Source organism: Pinus tabuliformis, chromosome 4_2 (genome assembly GCF_031772625.1).
Source record: "Pinus tabuliformis cultivar Carrire ecotype Pingquan chromosome 4_2, CPIR1, whole genome shotgun sequence".
Lineage (NCBI taxonomy): Eukaryota > Viridiplantae > Streptophyta > Pinopsida > Pinales > Pinaceae > Pinus > Pinus tabuliformis.
In genome coordinates this window covers 1103484849-1103508304 of record NC_142304.1, presented here as the reverse complement: position 1 = coordinate 1103508304, position 23456 = coordinate 1103484849, and the positions used below count along the sequence as shown (strand labels likewise).

General features: G+C 35.4%; 1 protein-coding gene across 4 annotated transcripts in view; it reads right to left on the bottom strand.

Annotated features, from left to right (window-relative positions):
- Positions 1-17475: 17475 nt before the first annotated feature.
- LOC149173515 (FKBP-like peptidyl-prolyl cis-trans isomerase family protein) overlaps positions 17476-23456 on the bottom strand; it is a 378064-nt gene continuing 372083 nt past the window's right edge. For all 4 annotated transcript variants that reach the window (XM_089424637.1, XM_089424636.1, XM_089424634.1 and 1 more), the window contains 3 exons: positions 18414-18459; positions 18131-18201; positions 17476-17845 (listed from right to left, as the gene is read on the bottom strand). In XM_089424637.1, coding sequence (XP_089280763.1) covers positions 17768-17845; positions 18131-18201; positions 18414-18459 — 195 coding nt within the window. In that variant the 3' untranslated portion in view covers positions 17476-17767. The remainder of the gene's footprint in view (positions 17846-18130; positions 18202-18413; positions 18460-23456) is intronic.

Genomic DNA, 23456 nt, shown 5'->3' with positions numbered 1-23456 from the left:
ATGATTGTACTTAAAAAATAATTAATTAATATAATTGTATTATTATTAATTAACAATTATAATTAAATATTACTAATAACAAATATATGCAAGAGTCAGGTGTGATGAGAATTTATCTCAATTATGCAATTTTAATTGTAGTTTTAGGTGAGCACGTGTATTAGAATAGGTGTCACTTTTCACTCGCAATCCCAAAGAGTTTAAGGAAAGAAACATAATAGGTTTGGTAGCAAATGTAGAGAATGAGTTTATTAAATGCATTGTATTCTATCTTAATTAAAATTTGGATGGGCACCAAGTTTATAAGCGTGGTTTTTCTTATTCAAGGAAGGAAAAAACCATTAATCAACTGCTCATGAGAAGTTGGTGGTAATATAAGGTATTTCTATAACTAGAAAAAAAAAAAACATTTACATGGTTACTTATTGTTAAGACAATATGTATAGAGTAGATGTGTACGTGTAATGTAAGTATGTAACGAATTTTAAATTTTGATTGGCTTAAAAAATAAAAAAATAAAAAGTTAAAAGTGATTGAGGATGAATGCAAACATTTAAATGTTGGCTCAATTAAAAGTAATAAAATAATAAAATTCAATTTGTTATATTTTGATTTTGTTATTAACTTGTGAATAGGCTTTGTTACAATACCATGGCTTATCAATACGGCATGCCAAAAAACCATGACTTATTTTAGAACCAAAATATTTTATAACTATATGACAAGATTCTTAACCATGGATATTCACCCCCATTTCACTGTGGATATTATTAACTTGTAAAAATTAGGCTTTGTCACAATACCATGGGCCAATACCATGGCTTATCAATACTACATGCCCAAAAAACATAACTTATTTCACAATCAAAATATTGTATAACAATACAAAAATATTCTTAACCATGGATATTCATCCCCACTTTACCATGAATATTATTAACTTGTAAATATGATTTGTTACAATACCATGAGCCAATACCATGGCTTATCAATACCACATGCCCAAAAAACATAACTTATTTCACAATAAAATATTTTATAACAATATGACATGATTCTTAATCGTGGATATTCACCCCCACTTTGTCATTGATATTATGAACTTGTGAATAGGCTTTGCTATAGTAGCATGGGCTAATACCATGGCTTATCAATACCACATGCCAAAAAATCATAACTTATTTCATAATCAAAATATTTTATAACTTCCCCAAGGTGGGTGAGAATTCCGGAGCACGTGGCAAACTGAGTCCCATAATTGCAAATAACTGGCGTACGGGTGGAGGACCAACCTCCCTGTCCTCTCGTTTGAATCGATGTACTAGGGGGTGTAAAGACACTCGTACAAAACATCTTAATGTCTTAGCGAGTGTGGACAACAAAGATCTAAGGAGCGGGATGGCTCATTGCTATGGATTTTGTGTTGGCATTTCAGTTCAGTGTTGTGCTCCCGGTTGGTATTCTGCGAGCAAAAAGAAGCAACGACGGTGGATTTTCAGAGCAAGGTGGCAGTTGTCGAGCTTCCCCTCCAACTCTTGGTAGTGTAAATTTATCATTGTTCTTCTCCAAAGGCGACACCCTGTGATTTTCTGTGCATGCACAGTGCGACCTAAGGTGGTTAAGGTAAGTTGGTATTTCTAGTTATGTTGGAATTTAGAAGGTGCGAGTTGTTGGTCCGTTGGAGGATACTGGAGGTGGTATAGTTGGTGGTGTTGTTGGGGGTGGTGGTGGCTATGCATGGGAAACTCTATCTCAAGCGCTTGGACCGCGGATTGGCATGCCTTGTGTCTTAGTGGGTGTTTTCTTGTGTGTTGTGGGGATACCATAATTTCCTCCCTGAAGGTTATTGTGGAGGTATGCTGGTGTGGTCTGGGAGAGGCCCCTTCGGGAGCTTCGACCAGGGGTGAGATTAACCCGTCCATTATATCTCTATTTTCTCAAGCTCTCGGTGCTCTGAAGGGCCAGAAACTTGGAGCACACAATTGGTGGAGTGGAAGTGGTAGAGTTGTTGTGTGTGGTTTTCTATGGAGTAGTTTGGGTGATGGGAGGTTTGGGCTCTAGGTGAGACAGTCTTGGCGATTTACAATGGTTCGAGTCTTGAAGGTCCTAGGTGGCTCTGACACTCTTGGGTCAGGTACAGGTAGTGGTGTTGTTGGTTTGTTCAACATGCGACCTTCCCCTCGGCCTGGGTGTTCCTCCCTCCCTACCAAGCTAGGCTCAGTGGGGCATGGGGACCAGGACAGGCCAATTCAATCTGTGGAGTTGGGAATGGTGGAATCTGGGACACGTCGGGGTGGCAAGACTGTCGGTCGCTCCTGGAAGATGGGTGTTGGAGCACGTGGTGGTCGTGGCAATAGGGAGCACGCGACCCATCGTGGAGGGTGGTCTCAAAAATGTGGTGGTAAGGTTTGTTTAGGGTCTGACAAATGTTCAGCTACTAGCCTGTGGGTAATTCAACACAGTTTTTCTGGAGAATTGTCGCGAGCTAATCAAAAATTTGATGGATCGGGTGGAGTTAGCTGAAAGGATCTGATGGGAGGAGCATGTTGAGCTGGTGGGCACCCTGGATAGGATGCACTACTTTCAGTGCCAGGTTAGAGAGCACGTGGTGGTGGTCTGGTGTGGCCAAAACCATATTTCAAAAAAAGTGGAAAACCTAGAGACATGGATGGTGCACTTCAAAGGGCATGTCCAGTGCAACTTCTGCCCTCCACCTCCTCTAGGAACACTCCCATATAACCCAGTGTCCATCACGTTAGATGAATAGCATGCCCTTATGTGTTTTCTATATGTTGTTTGTCTTTTGGTGTATGTGGCCTTCCCAATTCTGGACAATGTCCTTAGTCTCTTATTTGTATTTTTGTTACTTCGAATGTATATCTATTTTTCCAGATGAATAAAATTTCGATTATATATATATATATATATATATATATATATATGACAATATTCTTAACCATGGATATTCACCCCCACTTTACCATGGATATTATTAACTTGTAAATAAGCTTTGTTACAATACCATGAGCCAATACCATGACTTATCAATACCACATGCCCAAAAACCATAACTTATTTCACAATAAAAATACTTTATTTTAATTTAATTTTATAAAAAAAAATAGTTGAAGCTAAAAGGAAAAATGTTATAATTAGTTTTGAGATATATCTAAACCTACTAAAAATATTCCCATAGAAATTAAATTAAGGTTTTAATAAAATAAAAAATAAGAATAATTTTATATTTAAAGATGTGAAATTTATATAATACAAATAGTATTAGTAAGAACCAACATAGTCGATCCATATTAACTAAAGATCCAAGTTATGACAAAAATCAAAGTGAAGGGAAGAGAGGGGGAGGGGGAGAGAGGGGAGGAGATAGTGACATTGTTGGAGGGCGGAGAGAGAGAGAGAGAGGGAGAGAGAGAGAGAGAGAGAGAGAGAGAGAGATGGAGAGAGGGAGGTGGGAGAGAGAGAGAGATAGAGAGAGAGAGATGGAGTTGTAAGGGAAGAGAGAGGGAGGTGGGAGAGAGAGAAAGAGAGAGATAGAGAGAGAGATGGAGTTGTAAGGGAAGAGAGAGGGAGGAAAGAACAAAGAAATAGAGAGATAAAGATGGAGAGAGGGAGGGAGTGACAAGGGAGAGATGGAGAGAGAGTGAGGGAGAGAGGAGAGAAGGGAAGAGAGAGAAGGCGAGGGGAGATAGATAGGGAGAGAAGGGCAAGAGAGAGAGAGGGAGGCACACGGATGGAGGGGAGAGGGAGGGATATAGTGATAGAGTTGGAGAGCAAGAGAGAGTTAGGGGGGGAGAGATAGAGGGAGAGTAATTAATTAGTAAAATTTAGATATTCAAATATGTGTTATAGAAAGGATTAAATCCTTTTTAAACTACAAGGTTATAATTTGAGGATATGAATATTTGATCAAATCTCTTGTAATTAATAAAGATGATAGGGAAAATTTCTTGTGTATGAGTCTAGGATAGGAACTATCACAACACTAAGTACTTAGCACATTTAATGGAGGAGGAGGAAGAAGATTATGGCATGGTGGGGGAAGAGTGAGAGGGAGAGGAAAAAGAGGGTAAAGTGGGATAGACGAGGAATAAGATTGATCGGTGGGTGAAAAGAAAAGAGAAACTGAAAGGAGAGAAAGATGGTGAATAAGAAGACAAAGAAAAGGAGGAGGAGGAAAGGAAGAGGGTGATGGAGAATCAAAAGAGAAAGGGGGATAAGAATAAGAGGATAAAGGGCAAGGAAGAATGAGAAGAAGATAAAAGAAAAGAAGAAGTGCTAAGAAAAAAGAGTGTGAGATGAAGAGGAGGAGATATGTTGACCCACAATCTCTATTATGTTTTGTTTTATGATTTTGGACCTCATTTACTAAACCTTATATTAAAATATATTCCAAATATAAACCCTCACATTAAATCTCAAATCCTAAATAAAATAAAATAAAAAATATTTGCAAATTACAAAAAATTGTATGTAAATGAGATTACGAAGAATCTTACTTTTTATATAATATGTTCAAAAAAATTGTTGAATAGCTCTCAAACCTCCTTTCCCTTTCCCTTCCCTTTTTGAATCCTACCAAATAGCTCTTAAAAGCATCACAACTCTAATAAATTGTGCCCCACACATTCAGACAAAAATAAATGAAAGTGATCTCTAATTTTCACTTTAAATTAGAAAAGCAAGGATAGTGTAGTGTAAAATTCACTTTTACACCACTTTTTTTCCATACCTGTGAGCATTTGTGTTGAAGTTATATTAATATTCATGTTAGTGTGTTCCTATTTGCATCGATGTGTCAAGCTTAATATCTTAATAACATCATTACAATGAAAAATTTGATATAATACACATCATGGTCGAGACCTAAAATTTGCTTTTGATATAATAAACATCATGATCGACCCAAAATTTGCTTTTCAATTTGAAATCACGATCGAGAGTGACATTGCCAGGAGGGATCTACAAGTTCAATATTAACTTCATCTTGGCTTATCCACTCATCATGTGTTCTGAAATTACTCCATTGTGATGTTATCAACTGTTAGTTTTTGTAGCATCAAATGTGTTCTAGCCACGAAACTTTGTGGAGAGGCTAGAATGAATGACTTCTCCAAAACTCAGAAATCATTTGGAAATTCCACCGAGAAGTGTCTCAATTAGATTATTAAATAATTTTTTAATTATTTCCCGAGTCAAAACTTAGGGAATATGGTTAATTAATCAATATTAATTGAGATGTGGTGAGAATCATCTAGAAAATCGCGCGAATCGATAGGGAATTAATCTAGGCCAAGATTATGTTTTAATCTTGGCCTTTGGTGCTCCAACCGAAGATTATAAGAAGAAGTCGATGGGTAGATGGAGAATACACCAATGCAGATACTTAGTTGCTCAAGTAGATCAATTTTCTCAGTGGTTGAAGTTCGGCAAGAGAAAATTGAGTCAGAGAGTGAGTTGCAGGTGGGAGAGAGAGGACATCAACAATACTATGAGAGTGCAGGACAAATCTGGAAGGGGAAACACAGAGGAGAGACACAGTTTATCAGCACAGAGGAGTGATGCAAGCACTGTGCAAGAGGTGACACAGTAAGGACATCAAAAAGGAAAAAGGTCCTCTTCGGGGTCAGAAAAATGTTGTGGAGTGTGAAAAATTCATTAGTAAATTTCTGTCAATGATTCTTTCTCTATTTTGGCTATCTGTATCTTGTACATAAATTATTGCTGAAGATTAATAAAAGAAACCCTCATCTACTGCATCGGTTTTCCCACATTGGGTTTTTCCAGGGACGATTGTCCAAAAATAACTGTGTCATTGTGGTTATATATGTGCTTGCATTTATTTTCCACATAATTTTATTTATGTAGACTGCAATGTATATGTTTTGATATTCATTGTAGAAAATTGTAAATAATTTTTTTAATAAATTTAAAAAATATAAGAAATAATATCAGTTGTTGCAGTAAAATTCAAGACAACAAATTTTCACATGGAATTAGAGCACAGGTAAAGCGGGAAGAGCTCTGTTGCAGAAGGAAGAAGGATTTGGAAAACACTGCGTAGGCAGTAGTTCGAAACCCCAGAGAGGTTGTGCAGTCCATTGGCTAGGTGGGAAAATTTTCATGGAAAATTAATTCTTTGAGTTAGTTGACAGAGAATAAAATTTTATGGATCGAGATTTGTCAAAGGTAGAGGGAGCAGCACAATACTTTCCACACATATTCGGACGTGTATTTTTGCAGCTGCAAATTCAGGGTTGGGAAGGAAAAATAACATAGGAAATTATGGATAGTCAAGAAGCCTAAGAATTATATTCCATATTGGAAGATGAATTTGCGTGTCTGTCAGGTTCGACATCTGCTGGTGTCTAGTATATTGATAGCGGAGTTTCAACTCACATGACCGGAGTAAGGGAATATTTATCGAGTTATCAAGAGGAGAAAATGGACTTCCAAATCACTATGGGAAACAAAACTAAGTGTACTCCAATAGGGAGAGACACCATAGATTTTCAGACGGAAGCAGGAACCAACACTGGCGCCACTAATGTATTGCATGTGATAGGATTGGGTATGAACCTAATTTCAGTATCCCAGTTGCAAGACAAGGGGTAGGATGTATACTTTATGGAAAATAAAGTATTCAAGTATCCCAGCTCGAAGAAGGTGAGATAGATTGGAGCTCGAAGAAACAAGCTATATAGATTGCAAATCGATTATCCAATGGCACTGATAGGCAGTGATAATAATAGTAGGAAGGAGCTGAACAAACTATGGCATGGGAGGATGAAACACTTGCACCATGGAGCAGTTAAGATGCTCAGAGAGACTGTAACAAAAGTTCCAACTCTCAACACCAAGCACGATGATCTATGTCGAGGATGTGTACTTGGGAAGTATGAAAAAGCAGCGTTTCCCAGAAGTGACAACAGAGCCAATGGCGTGTTGGGATTGATACACTCAGATATTTGCGGTCCTATGTCCACTAGAGCTCTTAGCAGTGGTGAGTATTTCGTCACCTTTATTGATGACCATTCCAAAAAAACCTCAATCTAATTCTTAAAGACCAAGGATGGTCTTTGATAGGTTTCAAGATTTCAAGGCTCTCGTAGAAAAAATGACAGGGGAAAATATCAAGGTACTACGTTCAATTAAAGACTTCACAGATTTCTGCGCAAATGAAGGTATCAAAAGAGAGTGGACAACTCCCTACAATCCATAGCATAATGGAGTAGCGAAACAGAAGAAAAAAACTATACCAAAGACCATGTTATATGATTAGGATTTGCCTATATTTTTATGGGAAGAAGCATTCAACACAACAATGTACATTCAAAACAGGACACCTCACAAGCTTCGGGGAAGAAAATGCCAGAGGGAGTCTTCATTAGGAAGAAACCTGAGATAAGTCATTTGAGGATATTCAAGAGTGTGGCATATTGTCGCATTCCATATGAGAAACGCAGTAAGTTGGACCAGACTACAGAAAAGGGGTATCTCATAGGATATAGTGAGACCTCAAAGGCATACATAATCTATATTCCTAGAAACAGGAAGATTGTAATGAGGCGAGATGTAAAGTTCATGGAAGACAGAGCTTTCAGAAGATCTCGAGAGGTGCCTGCAGGAGATCAATCATCAGATATTCCGTTAGTCCAGAAACAGCAGGGATCGCAGGTAGAGAAAGTAGGGGGACAGTCACATGATTCAAGTATAGTGACTAGTACCAACATCTCCTCAGTAGTAGGAGATCTAGGAAGTTTTCAGCAGATAGAGCAGCAGGAACAGGTGGAGGAATAGATTGAACCTCCCAACACAAGTGGTAGGACAAATAGGGAAGTGCATCGAACCTTGAAGGACACAGAAGAGTTTGTCAGAGCTCCTAGAACCAACAAGAGGCAGCGCAAACATCTTGACAGATACCAGGCCTTAGTGGCTCAGGTTGTAGAATCCTCCAGTTTTCAGGAAGTCGCACAACATTAGGTGTAGGTGAATGCCATGGTAGAAGAGTAAAGTTCTATCATGATAAATGATGTTTGGGAAGTGGTGCCTAAACCAGAAGATAGATTAGTTGTGGGTTCTAGATGGATCTACAAGATCAAGTACGCTGCAGATGGCAATGTAGAGAAGTATAAGGCTAGATTCGTGGCAAAGGGGTATGCACAAAAGGAAGGAATAGACTATGAGGAGACCTTCGCCCCAGTTGCCAGATATACCTCTATCAGATTTGTCATATCCCTAACAATGCAGATAAGATGGGAAATTCACTAGATGGATGTCAAGACAACATTCTTGAATGAGGTGATAGAAGAAGAGGTGTACATAGAGCATCATGAAGGCTTTGAAACTCATGAGAAGCGCACTCATATATGAAGATTGAAGAAGGCACTGTATGGGCTCAAGCAGGCACCCAGGGCATGATATGGTCGAATTGACAATTACTTGCAATAGTTGGGATTCATCAAGAGTGATGTAGATCCCAATCTCTACTATTTGATGGTGGAGAACGAGCCTCTCATTCTAGTTTTATATGTAGATGATCTGTTTTTTACGGGATCATCGAGGCTCATAAAGGATTGCAAAAGGAACCTTATAGCAGAATTGAACATGAAGGATACGGGGTTGATGCACTATTTTCTAGGGTTCGAAGTATGTCAGAAGAATGGCGAGATCTTCCTTAGGCAAGGGAGATATGCAACTGAAATACTAAAGAGATTCAGACTGCAGGATTGCAAACCCATGGCAACACCCATGATTACCAACTGGAAAAAGATAAATGCATCAAGGGACAAGGAAGTCGACCCCACCTTGTACAAACAACTAATTGGGTCACTCGTGTATCTGGTCAACACCAGACCAGACATTTCTTTCGTTCTCAATACCCTTAGTCAGTTCATGGTGGAACCGAAAAGGTTACATTGGGCAACAGCTAGGCACATTCTCATATATGTGCGTGGGACAGTCAGACTCGAGTTGAAATATACTTGAGGAGATGACGTCGGGTTGAACAAATTCATAGATGCAGATTGGCCAGGTAGTTCAGTGGATAGGAAAAGTACCTCTGGGTACGACTTTAACGTTGGATCAGGGATGACCTCTTGGTGCAACAGGAAGCAGAAGTCAGTAGCATTGAGCTCAACAGAAGAAGAATATATAGTGGCCAACAAGGCTACGTGCAAAGCCATATGGCTTAGGAAATTGTTGGTGAGTTTGTTTAGGAAGAAAATGGGAGTGACCAGTATTTACTGCGATAATCAGAGTTGCATAAAACTCTTTGAGAATCTAGTATTTCATGATAGGTCGAAGCACATTGATATCAAATGTCATTTCATCAGAGATTGTGTTCAACGTGGGGCAATCCAGCTGTAGTATGTCCCCACAGGTGATCAGGTAGTAGACATACTCACAAAAGCTCTAGGGAGAGCTAAGTTCATCCAATTCAGAGAACAGATGGGTATGGTGGAGAATCTGTTTCAATATATTCTCAACAACAACAATTGAGAGGGAGTTGCAGTGCAGATGTAGTAGTTGACAACAGTTCAGTAGGTTCAGCAACAACACAAAAGCAAGACATATCAAAGTTGGATAGTAGTTGGTGGGTAGCACCAGCTATAAATTAGTAGTGCGACATTAGCAGCCAGACATCATATTTAACTTTGATGAAATATTCTCAAATCAATGATTGTGGTTTATATTGAAAGTACATAGGTCTTTTTTACTCTTTTAATTAAATTGGTTAATTAAAAAAAAAGTCATATGAACAAATGTAATATGAAGTGAGTTATGGCTTTTTGAGGATATAGTAGTGAGAAGACATGATATTGGGTCATGGTAACATAACAAATACAGATTCAAAATCTCTATGATAAATGGTGCTAAATCTTCATAGTTAAGAATCTTGTTCCATGTTGTTTAAATGTATATATGTTAAGTTTTTAATGTGATTCACGGATACTAAGTGACCGCTACATCCACAAGAAAATACAGGTAGATCAACCTGAATTTCTTGTTTCTTTTATGTCCTATGTAATATGTATACTTCTATACGCTCTGTGCAAGAAAATCCATTCATTGTTTATTTGTAATGTTGTATAGGAAATCTGATGTAATATTCTTATTATTTATATTTTGTTGTGCTTTAACATTTCTCTGCTTGGCCATTATGTTTTTCTTAAAGAATTGTTAGGTTGCTTGGGATATTAATAAGTGTTTATTTTTTAAAAAGATTGTTAAAATTTTAATTTAAAGTGTGATGAAATATTCACAAGTCAATGATTGTGGTTTATATTCAAAGTACATAGGTCTTTTTTACTCTTTTAATTAAAATTGATAAATTAAAAAATTGTCATATGAACAAATATAATATGAAGTGAATTATGGTTTTTTGGGGATGTAGTAGTGAGAAGCCATGATATTGGGTGATGGTAACATAACAAATACATATTCAATATCTCTATGATAAATGGAGGTAAATCTTCATAGTAAAAAACCTTGTTCCATGTTTTTAAAATGTATATATGTTAATTTTTTAATGTGATTCATAGACAGTAAATGGATGGTCGTTACATCCACTCGAGATAGATCAACCCAAAGGGATCTACCCATTGGTCAAACTAGCAAGGCCTAACCCCAAGGGCGTTAGGGAGATTTGACCCTGTAACCCCTCGATATGTGAAGTATCAAACAATAAGAACTAAACCAACTAAACTATCCTTGAGACTTTCTATATATTAATTATTTGTATAATTAATAATAACTTAAAATAAATTTATAATTTAAATAGTTTTTATAAAAAAATAGTTTTAAGCCCTCAAATATATTATGAATAAAATATTTTGATACTTAATATAAATTAGTACTCATAAATTCATATCAACTATTAATTTATATAATTAAACTAGATATTATTTATATAAATATGTAAATTATATTTATATACGCTATGCGAAAGAAATGCAATTCTTTCTTTATTTGTCATCAACCCCACCCTTGAAGATCAAAAGTATCTCTCTATTTTAACTAGCTCAAAGAAGAAAATTAATATAGCAAAGATTAGAACGAATTCTCATGAGCTCCATAGTGAAACTGGCCATTGGGCAGTTCCTAAAACGCCATGGATAGAAAGGATCTGCCATATTTGTGAGAATAGGAGCATCGAGGATGAAAACCACTTCCTCTTAGAGTGCCCTGCATACAACCACATTAGATCTCAATTTCACAACCTTTGTTACAACACTGACCTTCCTAGCCTTTTACAATGCCAAAATTATAGTGAACTCGGGAGGCTTCTCTCCAAGCTTTTTGAGCATAGGAATAAAATCTTAAATCAAAATAAATAATTTGTCTTTTTAGGTCCGATAGATCATTATTTGGTCTCAGCAGACGTTAACCATCATCATCATCATCATCATAATATGAAATGTTATTTAATTTTGTTGGTGAAGATAACTACATTGTGCTTTAACGTCTGCCAGCGTGGCCATCAAATAGTTTTAAACCATGGTGTAATGCACATGCACATTATATATATTATTACCTACAGTGAAATAGATGTAGATATTGTTAGAAATTTTAAATTCGGAATTAAAATTTATAAAAATATTTTACAATTGATTTAATGTAACATGCCTCTTATTTTTCATTCAAAAATTAACTAAATCTAAATTATTTTTTTTCAGAGAGAAAAAACTAGATAATTATATTAAGAGAATATAATGAAACACATATACATAGTCAGATATTCATGTTTGGATGAACCTCAGTGTTACCTGAAAAAAAATAAGAAAGAGAAGAATGCAGATAATAAATAATCCATCTCAAACCCGCTGAAACAGATAATATGACATATAATCCTTATAAAAGAAACAGGAACAACAAAAGGTTCATATATTCTAAGTATCTTCTAAAAAAAAATTTAGAGATAAGTGTTGCGGTGCTTCCCAGATTCCGCTTTTCATAGTAATATATACTGCTGGGAATGAATTTGTTTTTAGGCGTACAACATAATTTTCTATTATATTTCTTTCCTTAGACTCTTTGGATTGCTAATGAAAAGTGATACCTAACGTAATACACATGCTCGCTTAAACTGCTATTAAAATTGTGTAATTGAGATAAATTCTCATCACACCTGACAACTTCTGCATATATTTATTATTCGTAATATTTAATTCTAATGGTTAATTATCGTTAATTAGTTAATAATGAATAGTAATATAATTATATTTTTAAATGCAATCATGAATTTAGATAGCTGGTTGAATTTAAAATAGTTTTTGGTTTTATTGGTCTTTGCATATGTACTCTAATTCTAATTAATTCTTAAAATTTAGATATTCGCATATGTAGTGTAGAAAAGATCGATTTTTTTTTTTAAGATAGGATTGAATTTTTTAATATTTCTGTGGATAATGGATTTTGAATATTCAAATATGTAATATAGAAAGGATTATCGATTTTTTTTTTTAAGATAGGATTGAATTTTTTAATATTTCTTTGCATAATGGATTTTGAATATTCAAATATGTAATAGAGAAAGGATTGAATCTTTTTGATATATTGGTTTTTGCATAATAGACTTCAGTTCTAATAAATTCTTAAAATTTAGATATTCTAATATGTATATAGAAAGGATTGAATCTTTTTTAAACTACAAGATTTTAATTTGAGGATATGAATATTTGATTAAACTTGTTGTAACTAATAAAGATGATAGGGAAAATTTCTTGTGTATGAGTCTAGGATATGAATTATCACAAAACTAAGTACTTAGCACCTTTAATGGAGGAGGAAGAAGAAGATTAGGGCATGGTGGGAGAAGAGTGAGAGGGAGAGGAAAAAGAAGGGCAAGTGGGATAGACAAGGAATAAGAATGATTGGTGAGTGAAAAGAAAAGAGAAACTGAAAAGAGGAGAGGAAGAGGGTGAATAAGAATGATTGGTGGGTGAAAAGAAAAGAGAAACAGAAAGGAGGAGAGGAAGAGGGTGAATAAGAAGGCAACGAAAAGGAGGAGGAGGAAAGGAAAGGGGTGATGGAGAATCAGAACAGAAAAGGGGATAATAAGAAGAGGATCGAGGGCCAGGAAGAATGAGAAGAAGATAGAAGACAAGAAGAAGTGCTAAGAAAAAAGAGTGTAAGATGAAGAGAGGTATATGTTGACCCCAAATCTCTATTATGTTTTGTTTTATAATTTTAGACATCATTTCTTAAACCTTATATTAAAATCTATTCCAAATATAAACCCTCACATTAAATCTCAAATTCTAAATAAAATAACATAAAATATATTTGCAAATTACAAAAAATTAGATATAAATGAGATTACAAAGAATCTCACTTTTTGTATAGTATGTTCAAAAAATTGTTGAATAACTCTCAAACCTCCTTTCCCTTTCACTTCCCTTAATCCTACCAAATATCTCATAAGAGTGTCACAACTCCAATAAATTGTGCCCCACACAGTTAGACAAAATGAAATGAAAGTGATCTCTAATTTTCGCTTTAAATCAGAAAAACAAGAATTGTGTACTGTAAAATTCACTTTTACACCACTTTTTTCCCATACCGGTGAGGATTTTTGTTGTAGTTATATCAATATTCATGGTAGCGTGTTGGTATTTGCATCAATGTGTCAAGCTTAATATCATAATAACATCATTACAATGAAAAGTTTGATATAATAAACATCACGATCAACCCAAAATTTGCTTTTCAATTTGAAATCACGACCGAAAGCGACACTGCCAGGAAGGATTCACAAGTTCAATATCAACTTCATCTTGGCTTATCCACTCATCCTGTGTTCTGAAAATACTCCATTGCGATGTTATCAACCATATTCAAATTCTTTGGACGGAGTTTGTAAAATTTCAGATTTGGGTCTCGTGTCTATGTTTATTAGAACATGAATAACGTCTCCATAATAAGTTGTTTCCAGTTAGGTGCTTGTCCCTTGCATTCACGGTTTTTCAATTCTCAGAAAGTTGACAAATATATTCCTATTTTCCTAACAGTTAAAACTGCTAAATTCTACCTTGAGAAACTCAATACGATGGAGCGGCTCACTTATTATACCTTTTCCTGTTCTTAATTTACCACATTTTTAGTCTTTTCTTGTTATACTGATGAACTTAGCTATCATAGACTCCTCAGATAAATATGTCTCTAAATTATGAATCCAGAACCAAATAACTGTTGTTATTTTTGGAATTGCCCATAATGTATTTGGTTAGACCACCTGACACACCATTGCCAAACTTGAGGCAGAAACTTTAGTTTCGTGGAGGAACAGAGCCAAACTCATTTCGAGTTGTTTCAAACCTATTTAGAAGCACATTTAAATTAAAAAATATGTGTAACAATGAAGCTATATCCTTTCCCTCTTGATCACCCTCTCTTTTCCTCCTCTTTCCCTCCATACTTTCATGGATCTACAAGGAGAAAGATAAAACTATACTTTTGTTTTAAATCATGCATACTCCTTGCATACTGATGTTGCTAGAAGCACCTTCTCTCTTCATACATACATTCAATTAGAGATTGGAACAATACCATACTGCCATTGGTTACATTAACTGAAATGTTTACATAAATATAATATTCGATAGAACATGCAACTAGTTTCTTCCAATTTCCACCAATACCCACAGCTGCTCCCCTGAAAACTAATTGCTCCTCCATGATGAGTGGTGACTTGGGACAACAAGTGCAACCTCAAGACAAAATTGACAAGCACCTCATTCCTGACTCAATGAAACATGAACAATCATAAAGCTACATACCTCAACATGCTACATACCCCATAGACATGGAAACATGAACAATCATAAAGCTACATACCTCAAAGTCACACATACGTATATAGACTCGTGATGCTTATTGTCACCGTGTCAACAATGGATAATACCACATTTGATGACTTTGGACCTCGTTGTTTAATGTAGAACTTAAATAAAGAACCATAACAAAAATATGATAAAACACACAAGATTTTATTGATACAGGCCAATGCCAAAAACTGATTGCACAATACATGATTGGGTTTCCTTATAAAGGAAACTAACACTTACTCAATTGTAACTGACTCAACTACTTAACTACAAGTGACTCATACTGAACACAATGAGTTTAACATACTTTAGAACATTCAAGGCCCTAGTTCCTGACTCAACTACTTAACTACAAGTGACTCATACTGAACACAATGAGTTTAACATACTCTAGAACATTCAAGGCCCTAGTTCTGCACAATTTGGAGAGTTCTACACAATCTACGATATTCTCATGAGTTCTACATAATCCAAAACGTTCTATTACTCGGAAATAACGCTTACATTAGCAAATAGTTAGAATTGGTTTGTTGAGTAGTTGGGTTGTTGAGATATAAGAGTTGGTAGCTTTGGGTTAACTCCTTACGCGGGCCCCAAGAAAATATGAGAGTAATTGAATTTCAACTGTTGCATGTTATCAGATAGGGAATGTGAAAATCTTGTCTTCGAACAATCATCAAGGGAGGGTTGCTTGTCTGCACTCAATAGCAAGGCGAGGAAAGCCTATGTCGGTTGGTGGTATCATAGGTCGGAACTCAACATTTAGACTACTCGTTTCCTTGACGACATTCGTCCCCGTGGATGGTCGAGCTACTTTCCCGTCTCCTCAGCCATGGTGCCATAGAGCAGCGTTGTTCCTGAAATTGATTTTTTTACTGTCTAATTGAATGAATTAAACAAAAAAAAATGAAACTTGTTTGGTATCTCTGCATGTGATTAAAATCATGCGTGTGTAAACCATTTGATGCTGGAACATATGCCTATGCTGGATTGTAGGTCAAACTTCTTTACTTGGAAGGTGAAATTCCAAATGAATTTGATGCATACAAATTTATGGGGTTTAATAAAAGGACTAGAACCAACACCCCAAGATTCAAAACAATTAGCTGAATGGAAGAAAATGGAAGAAAGAGTTAAGTCTATTATAGGGTTATCTTTGTCAAATTCACAACTTCACCTTATAGACTTAGGAAAGTCCTCTTCACAAATATGGGAAAGCTTAAGATATTTGGGGAAAAGGTCGTGAATGCAAAATTCTCTTTGAAATTGCAGTTATTCAAACTCAAAATGCATAATGGGGTATCATTGTCTACACACATAAATGATCTAAAATCACTCATAAGGCAGCTGGAGGAAATTGAGGTAAAAATAGAAGAAGAAGATGCTAAGGCTATTTTGTTAAATAGCTTATCTTCAAATTATGATAATGCTATTTTCACCTTAAGTCAATTTTCCTCTCGATCATTAGATGAAATGATTGCAACACTCTTAGAAAAAGAGAAGAGGATGAAATCTGGAACACAGAGGACAACTCACATGATGAGAGGTCCAATGATGAAGTTATTGGTCCCTTCTATTATATATCAAGAATAAGTATCTTAGTCTTTATTTTAGATATAAAAAATGTAAATAAAAATATTCTCATTACAGATAAATATGTTAGTTCTACATAGGGAACACAACCTAGAAATTTTATCTCACCTAGAGACTGCGATATGACATCGAAATACCATCTTTTTGTATAACACCTCTCGCTCCCAACCTCTTTGTCGTGTATGTAAATATAGATTTAGTGATCAATAGATGTATTAAACATAATCAAACTCTAAATCTTCAAATCATAATTATTTCACTACTGCATTTCATCTACATATGATTTTTTTTACACGCTCAAATTGTCACATTCACCTCCTAAAGTTTTAATTCAATGTTGGCTCAAGTAGTCATAAGCAACACAAGAGATCTCTCCTTGAATTGGGGAGATCATGGGTTCGACTCTCTTGATTCCTTTTAGATTAGAAGCTTGGAACTTAGGCACTCACAATTCCCCAATTATCACTTGTCCATGACAATCAAGTCCTCAGAACTTTCTTATACATGATTACATGAAAAAACTAAATATATAAATAAAGTGATTATAAATCTTTCACACCTTTTAAACATAACTACATCGAACATTACACTCCTCATGGCACATACACTCATGTCCTATACCCACAACAATTATTTTGTAACTTCCTAAATATGATTCATGTTATGTTCACACCAAACCAACTTAATTCAACATTTGAAACTCAAAGATTGTCTTCTTATAACATAATCAAAATAATCACATATCACGGCACATACACTCATGTCCTATACCCACACCAATTATTTGGTAACTTCCTAAGTATGATTCATGCTATGGTCACACCGAGGCAACTTAATTCAACATTTGAACCTCAAAGATTGTCTTCTTATAACATAATCAAGACTAATCACATATCATTTTTTATAAAAGAGCTTTATTAATGGGTATGATATGTGTTTCGACAAACAACATTCATCTCTATATGTATGCTCTTCCTAAATTGTTACATGACATTCGACTACCCATTTAACTATCTTAATGAATACATTTATAAAAGAATTAGACAATAAATATCAATATTAATATATTAAATTGAAAGAAAATTTAGTCATAAGGCCCTTCTTGTAGTTAACTATGAAATTTATTGTCATAAATTTGGGTTGGGTTTAGGATTGCTAGATTTGCAACGTATTACATGGAGCATAATTGTATGGTAAAATCCAAAACTCCTAATTTGTATAATGATTTCTCAAACACAAAGTAATTATCAATTTTACAAAAGAATGAACTCCTTGAGAACATTCAAGGAAGCCATTCTTATGACAACTTTAAACCTATACTCGAAAGAGATTCACAATACTTTAAGCACTTGAACTTCAAACACCAGAGGCTCCTTCATATGGGATAAAAGGCTTCTACGAGGGCCAAACTGCAAAGTACACCTTCAAATATTAATCAACAATAAAGCATAATGATTACCTAAAATTTATTTGCTCTAATGAAATTAAACTACACCTTCAAATATTAATGAACAATAAAATAGAATGATTACCTAAAAATTATTTGCTCTAATGAAGTTAAACTACAATCTATGTACGATTTTAAAAAGTACACCATGCATCTAAATACAAATAACACAAACAAAACCATAAATTTATAAAACTCAAAATTGGAAATTCATGAGCCTTTAATGAGTGTAAGAAAATTAACAAACCTCTGGAGGTTGAGGTTCAAGATTTTCACTTGTATATCCAACATTTGGAGGTATGAATGCTCTTCTCTTCCCTGTTAAAAAATAAATATGAAATATTTAATTTTGAAAACATCCACAAATAAAATAATTAAAAAAATTACTAATTTTATAATCTTCAAGAATTCCTTGCTCGCATCACTGTTTATTTTATGAACAAACATTTGGAAGCACTCAAATATATGTATTCCTGCAATTAGTAATGGAAGGTGAAGAGAAAAAACAAATAAAGGACTGACCAACTCACCTCCTGCTTTCATACCAACTAAAACTTCTTTTAATCCTGAAATGATCTGCAAGCATTATATCAATAAGTGAACAATGGACTGAACGATTAGATACTTTGATGAGTTGTTGAACATAAAAAGGTGTATACAAGAAACCCATGACTTTGTGAACACTACTCTTTACTTAACTAGTAAAATGCCTAGAACAAAAGACAAGGTTAAGGTGTCACCAGAATAATTCAACAAAACATGAACCTAAATTAAATGGTGATTACGGTTCCTTAAGTATTATGATCCTTGTTTTGCACATAATAAACCGTGATTACGGTTCCTTAAGTATTATGATCCTTGTTTTGCACATAATAAACCTTTCATTATTGCACAATCTAACTTTATAGCCTATGATTCGATTAGTGAAAGTTAGAAAGGAGAAAATGGGAAAATATTAGTCTCCGAAGAACTCTTGTGTTAGGAAAATTGAAATGGTAGTTCCCATTTATCGCAGTGGGTTATGTGATAGATGCAACTTAGTAAAGAAGGATCCCTTATCTGGCCATAAGAAATTGTAGGAGTCACATTACAGGTCTGTGTAAGGCACAATTAATATTCATTAATTGTGGGACACCTTGTCAACGTAATTGGCCCCAAAGTCTAGTGGGACATGACTTTATCTTAAACCATGTACATCAGTTAAAGGCCACAATAGGTACTACAAAGGCACTATATAGTATAAATACACTTTTTCTTTGATTCCCTTATCACTCATTCATTGTGCATTTTTGGTCATTTGTTTTGCCCTATAAGATAAATTGATTAATCCAAATTGTAGTTCCCTACTCAAATTGCACAATCTCATGTCTGTGAACCTGTATACATGTCTATTTATATATAGAATAATATGCACAGTAAGAACTCATAACAAATAATAGTATTATACGATACTTAATGTATATAGATGTGATTAGAGCCCAAGGCCAATTACCAGGATTTCAAAGCCTTGGCCATCTTTATCTCATTAATTCATAGTCTGCAAACTCAAAATCACTTTTGCAGTGCTCACAAAAACAAAACGTGGATGTCTTCATAGACCAAGCACAAACTTCTAATTAAACCTACTTGTTCCTTTTCCAAAACCATGGAGGACTTCGTTGTTGAATTTTATTAGTTCTCTTAGCTTGATAATTGTTCCTTATGATTTTTACAAGAATTTAACCTGGGAAAACCTGTAAGAACTGTGAATAATTTAAACAACTATTCCCTATGAACAGAATATGAATAACATAATAGTACAACCATTGCAGAGACAATAAAGACTTCTAAAATTAAACATCATGATCCTGTGATAAAAATTCTTGAATTTTATAAATTTAATTGACAGAACCAATGAGAGTACTTACCTGTAATCCTACGGTTGATGATGCTTCAAACTACTCCTGCTTCAGTTACCAAAAGACCGAAACCACCCAGCCAAACTGAGCAAAACCTCGCTACTCAGTCCAGTAAACTTCTCAGTTGAAGCAGACTGTTCCCCCATGCCCAGAAACCACCCAGCCAAACTGAGCAAAACCTCGCTACTCAGTCCAGTAAACTTCTCAGTTGAAGCAGACTGTTCCCCCATGCCCAGAAACCTCAGAACAAGCAAGGCCCAACTGTTCCTGATGATAAACAAACTCTCTATGTATAAACTTTCCTCCTCCTCTCTCCCCCCTGCCTCCAACCGTCCCTTCCTTCTTATAAGTGGTCATTTACTGACATCCTCCATCACCGTGTCAAAATTATGATACGTGTTGATTTTTATAAAGAAAATCTGATTTTATTTTATTTGAATATCTTAATTTGAAATAAAATTTATTTATTTATTTTAATGATTTAATTTTTAATTTGTTTAATTTATAATTTTTTATTTAATTAATTTTATTTAAATTCATAAATTTTAATTTACTATAAGTGGGTCATTACAAAACCCCACTCCAAGGGAAAAAACCCAACAATCCTTTCCTTATAGAATCAAGTTAACAAGACATCAAGTCATATACAAAATGACCGACAATGTAGCTAAGATGACCAACCTCCAAGTGCTAAGTCAACCCTCTAGCATATCAAGACAAAATGCTTCCCAAATTTGTCCAGAAAGAAGGTTTGTACCAGGTTTGTAATAGGGATGAAATTCAGGCTGCAGTAGCCTCAAACATTACACTTTTTCCACATGAATGAGCCACAAAAACTTCACACTTCTTCCACATGAATGAGCCACGGAAACTTCTCACTTCTTTCACAGGAACAAGCCATAGAACCACTGAAAATTATACCTCAAACTTCTTCTTCTACGCGGCGTTCCAAGTCTCTGTGAGCGAGGGCAGATCATATGTATAAGAGTGTGTGATGTGTGTCCAATGAGGAATGTGAGTGGGCTATATATAGCTTCCAACCCATGCGAAAGGGTGCCACTTAAGTTGAACCGACATGAGGGTTAGGAGGGCCAACTTGGCAACTTGGTAGGTTAAATGACACTTAACAAAATTCATTTTTCTTCCTTTGGAAGGGTCATGAAGAACATGTCCTTCTATATTTTTTTTCATCAATACAAAGCATGAAGAACATGCTTGTCAATAATAATTTTAAGTATTCAAAATACATCAATAAAGTAATATTATGAAGACTGACCATAACTCAATTCTTCAACATTCCTTTGGTGTGTACATAATGTCTTTTGTGGACATCCACAAGATGACAAACTTAAATTGCAAGCATCCTTGGAAATTAAACCCATAACCACATGTGCATCAAATATTAAAAGCTTCTTTGTAGACCCTCAACTAGTTGCAAACCTCCTTTTCTAATCTTGATACAACCATAGTTGTAACAGGAACATGTCTATCACAGTTGAGTTCAAACACTTCAATGACAATTGCATGACTAAAGTACCTACTACCCTGACCATTGGATTGGACCTCTCTCTTATAGATATGTGTCTTGGGATAGTGTACATTGGTGTGATCTATGTCTATATTATCACACATTGGCTTGGTTGATTGTCGCCCAAGAAATTTTGGGTTTTATGACATTTTGGCACTTGAGATCATGTAAAACATCTCCATGAGGGGCATCTACATATTTTTATGCACTTGGATATTAGAGAGCCCCTTACTCCAACACCTTGAACCTTTTGAGGTAGGTTTTCATGTATGAAGGCTTGTTACATGATACCAAAACACACATTATAGAGCACTCCACCATTTCTCACATATTTGGAGGCATGTGTCACTATTGTTGAGTTTTCCACTTGGTTGAGGCCATTAGAGGATATTATTTGATTGTTCGAGCAAGTCCTTGGACCATGGGAGTTGTTTGGACCTTCTTTAGCTTGGAGGATGTTGTTAATAGGATAAAGGAGGTGGTTATCCCTTGGAGGACTCATCACATCACCATTGGAGTATCTCTAGGAGAGTCGTCCACATTTTTGAGCCCTCGTGTGCCACATGTGTGAACTATAGACCTTGTATGCTAGTCATTTTGCTCATTTGAGGAGCCAATCTAGTTTTGAGGAGTTTATAGTGTTGGTTACCTTCCTTGGAGGAAGTGTTATCACTCTGTAATTTCCGAGGTTGCAAAAGAAGATCATAGACGTAACTACCAACCACTTTAGAAGTTGGGATCTAGCCCTACTAGCTTCAAAGAGGGCTCTCTCTGTCAAATTTAACTTTGTTTTGATTAGAATTTTAGGATAGTTATTGGGCTCAAAGTTTGGTTTTTGAATTGGTTTGGTTGGAACAGCAAGGGAAGGCCATTGGGCAATGGAGTCAGAAGAGCTTGGGGTGATCAATCTGCAGAAGTGTCAAGCTTAAGTGAAACAGGGAAAGGTAGGCATACTATTGGATCTTTTAGATTTAAATGAAATGAAATGGAAGAAGATAAATAGATTCAATTGAAGTTAAAGAGCAGTTAAGAATTCTTTAACTCGATATCATAGGAAAACATTTAGAATTGTCAACACTGAATACTTTGTGTTTAACAATTAAGAATAGAGAATACATAAGCATGATAGACAAAGAAAATAAACAAAGAACAATAGATGCACTTCACCAAATAGATATGACACAGGAATCTTGAAACAACTTGTCTTGTATTACTACAAAAGGTCACTTGAACTCAGTGAACAACTTTACAATGAATGGTAGTCTTTCTCATTACAAATCCCAACATCTATTACTTCAAATTATGAAGTATTTATACAAATTCTAAACTAAAATATCTTGAAAAAATATCAAGATTTGTTACAAATATCTCAAAATGTGTTACACAAATAGAATTGAAATATAGAACATTCAAAACTAATGAATCTACTTGGAACTATCTTTGTGGATTGCTTGTGACAAAGAAGAGAAATTCGAATTTGATAGCAACTCTTATTTGATGAGGTGGCCTCCAAGTCACTAACTGTCTTTGAGCTTTTTCCTCCCGAAATTATGAAAAATAGGGTCCAATGATCCCTTTGTATATCCCAAACCATAATAGTTGTTAGAAAACTGAGAGAGGTTTTTGTAAATGAAGATGTTAGCAACCAAAACCTCTTTCAGTTTTTGAAAATTCATTTCCACCTGCTCGGAAACCGCATTTGAAAACACTGACTAAAAACATGAAAATTCAGGAAAGTATGCCTGCAAAGCTTGACCCAAATCTCCCAAATCATGACAACTGTTAGAAAATCGAGAGAGGTTTTTGTACATGAGGATGTTATAGACAAAAACCTCTTTCGATTTTTGAAAATTCGTTCTCAGTTGTTTGTAAACCATGTTTTAAATTATTGTATTGTATAGGAAAAAAACATAGTTTTAACTGACCATGAAACGTACATATGACGTGGAGGCGGGAGGTGACGTGGAGGAGGGAGTTGACATGGAGGTGGGGGATGATGTGGAGGCACATGGTTGGCAGAAATGGTTGATGTGTGAACGCAAAAGGAAGGCGTGGGAAAGGAATGGTAAGCAGGAGCGGGATCAGGTAGGAGGAGATACGTGGCAGAAGGGGAGTGGAGGTGGAGGGTGACGTAATCGAGAGTGCAG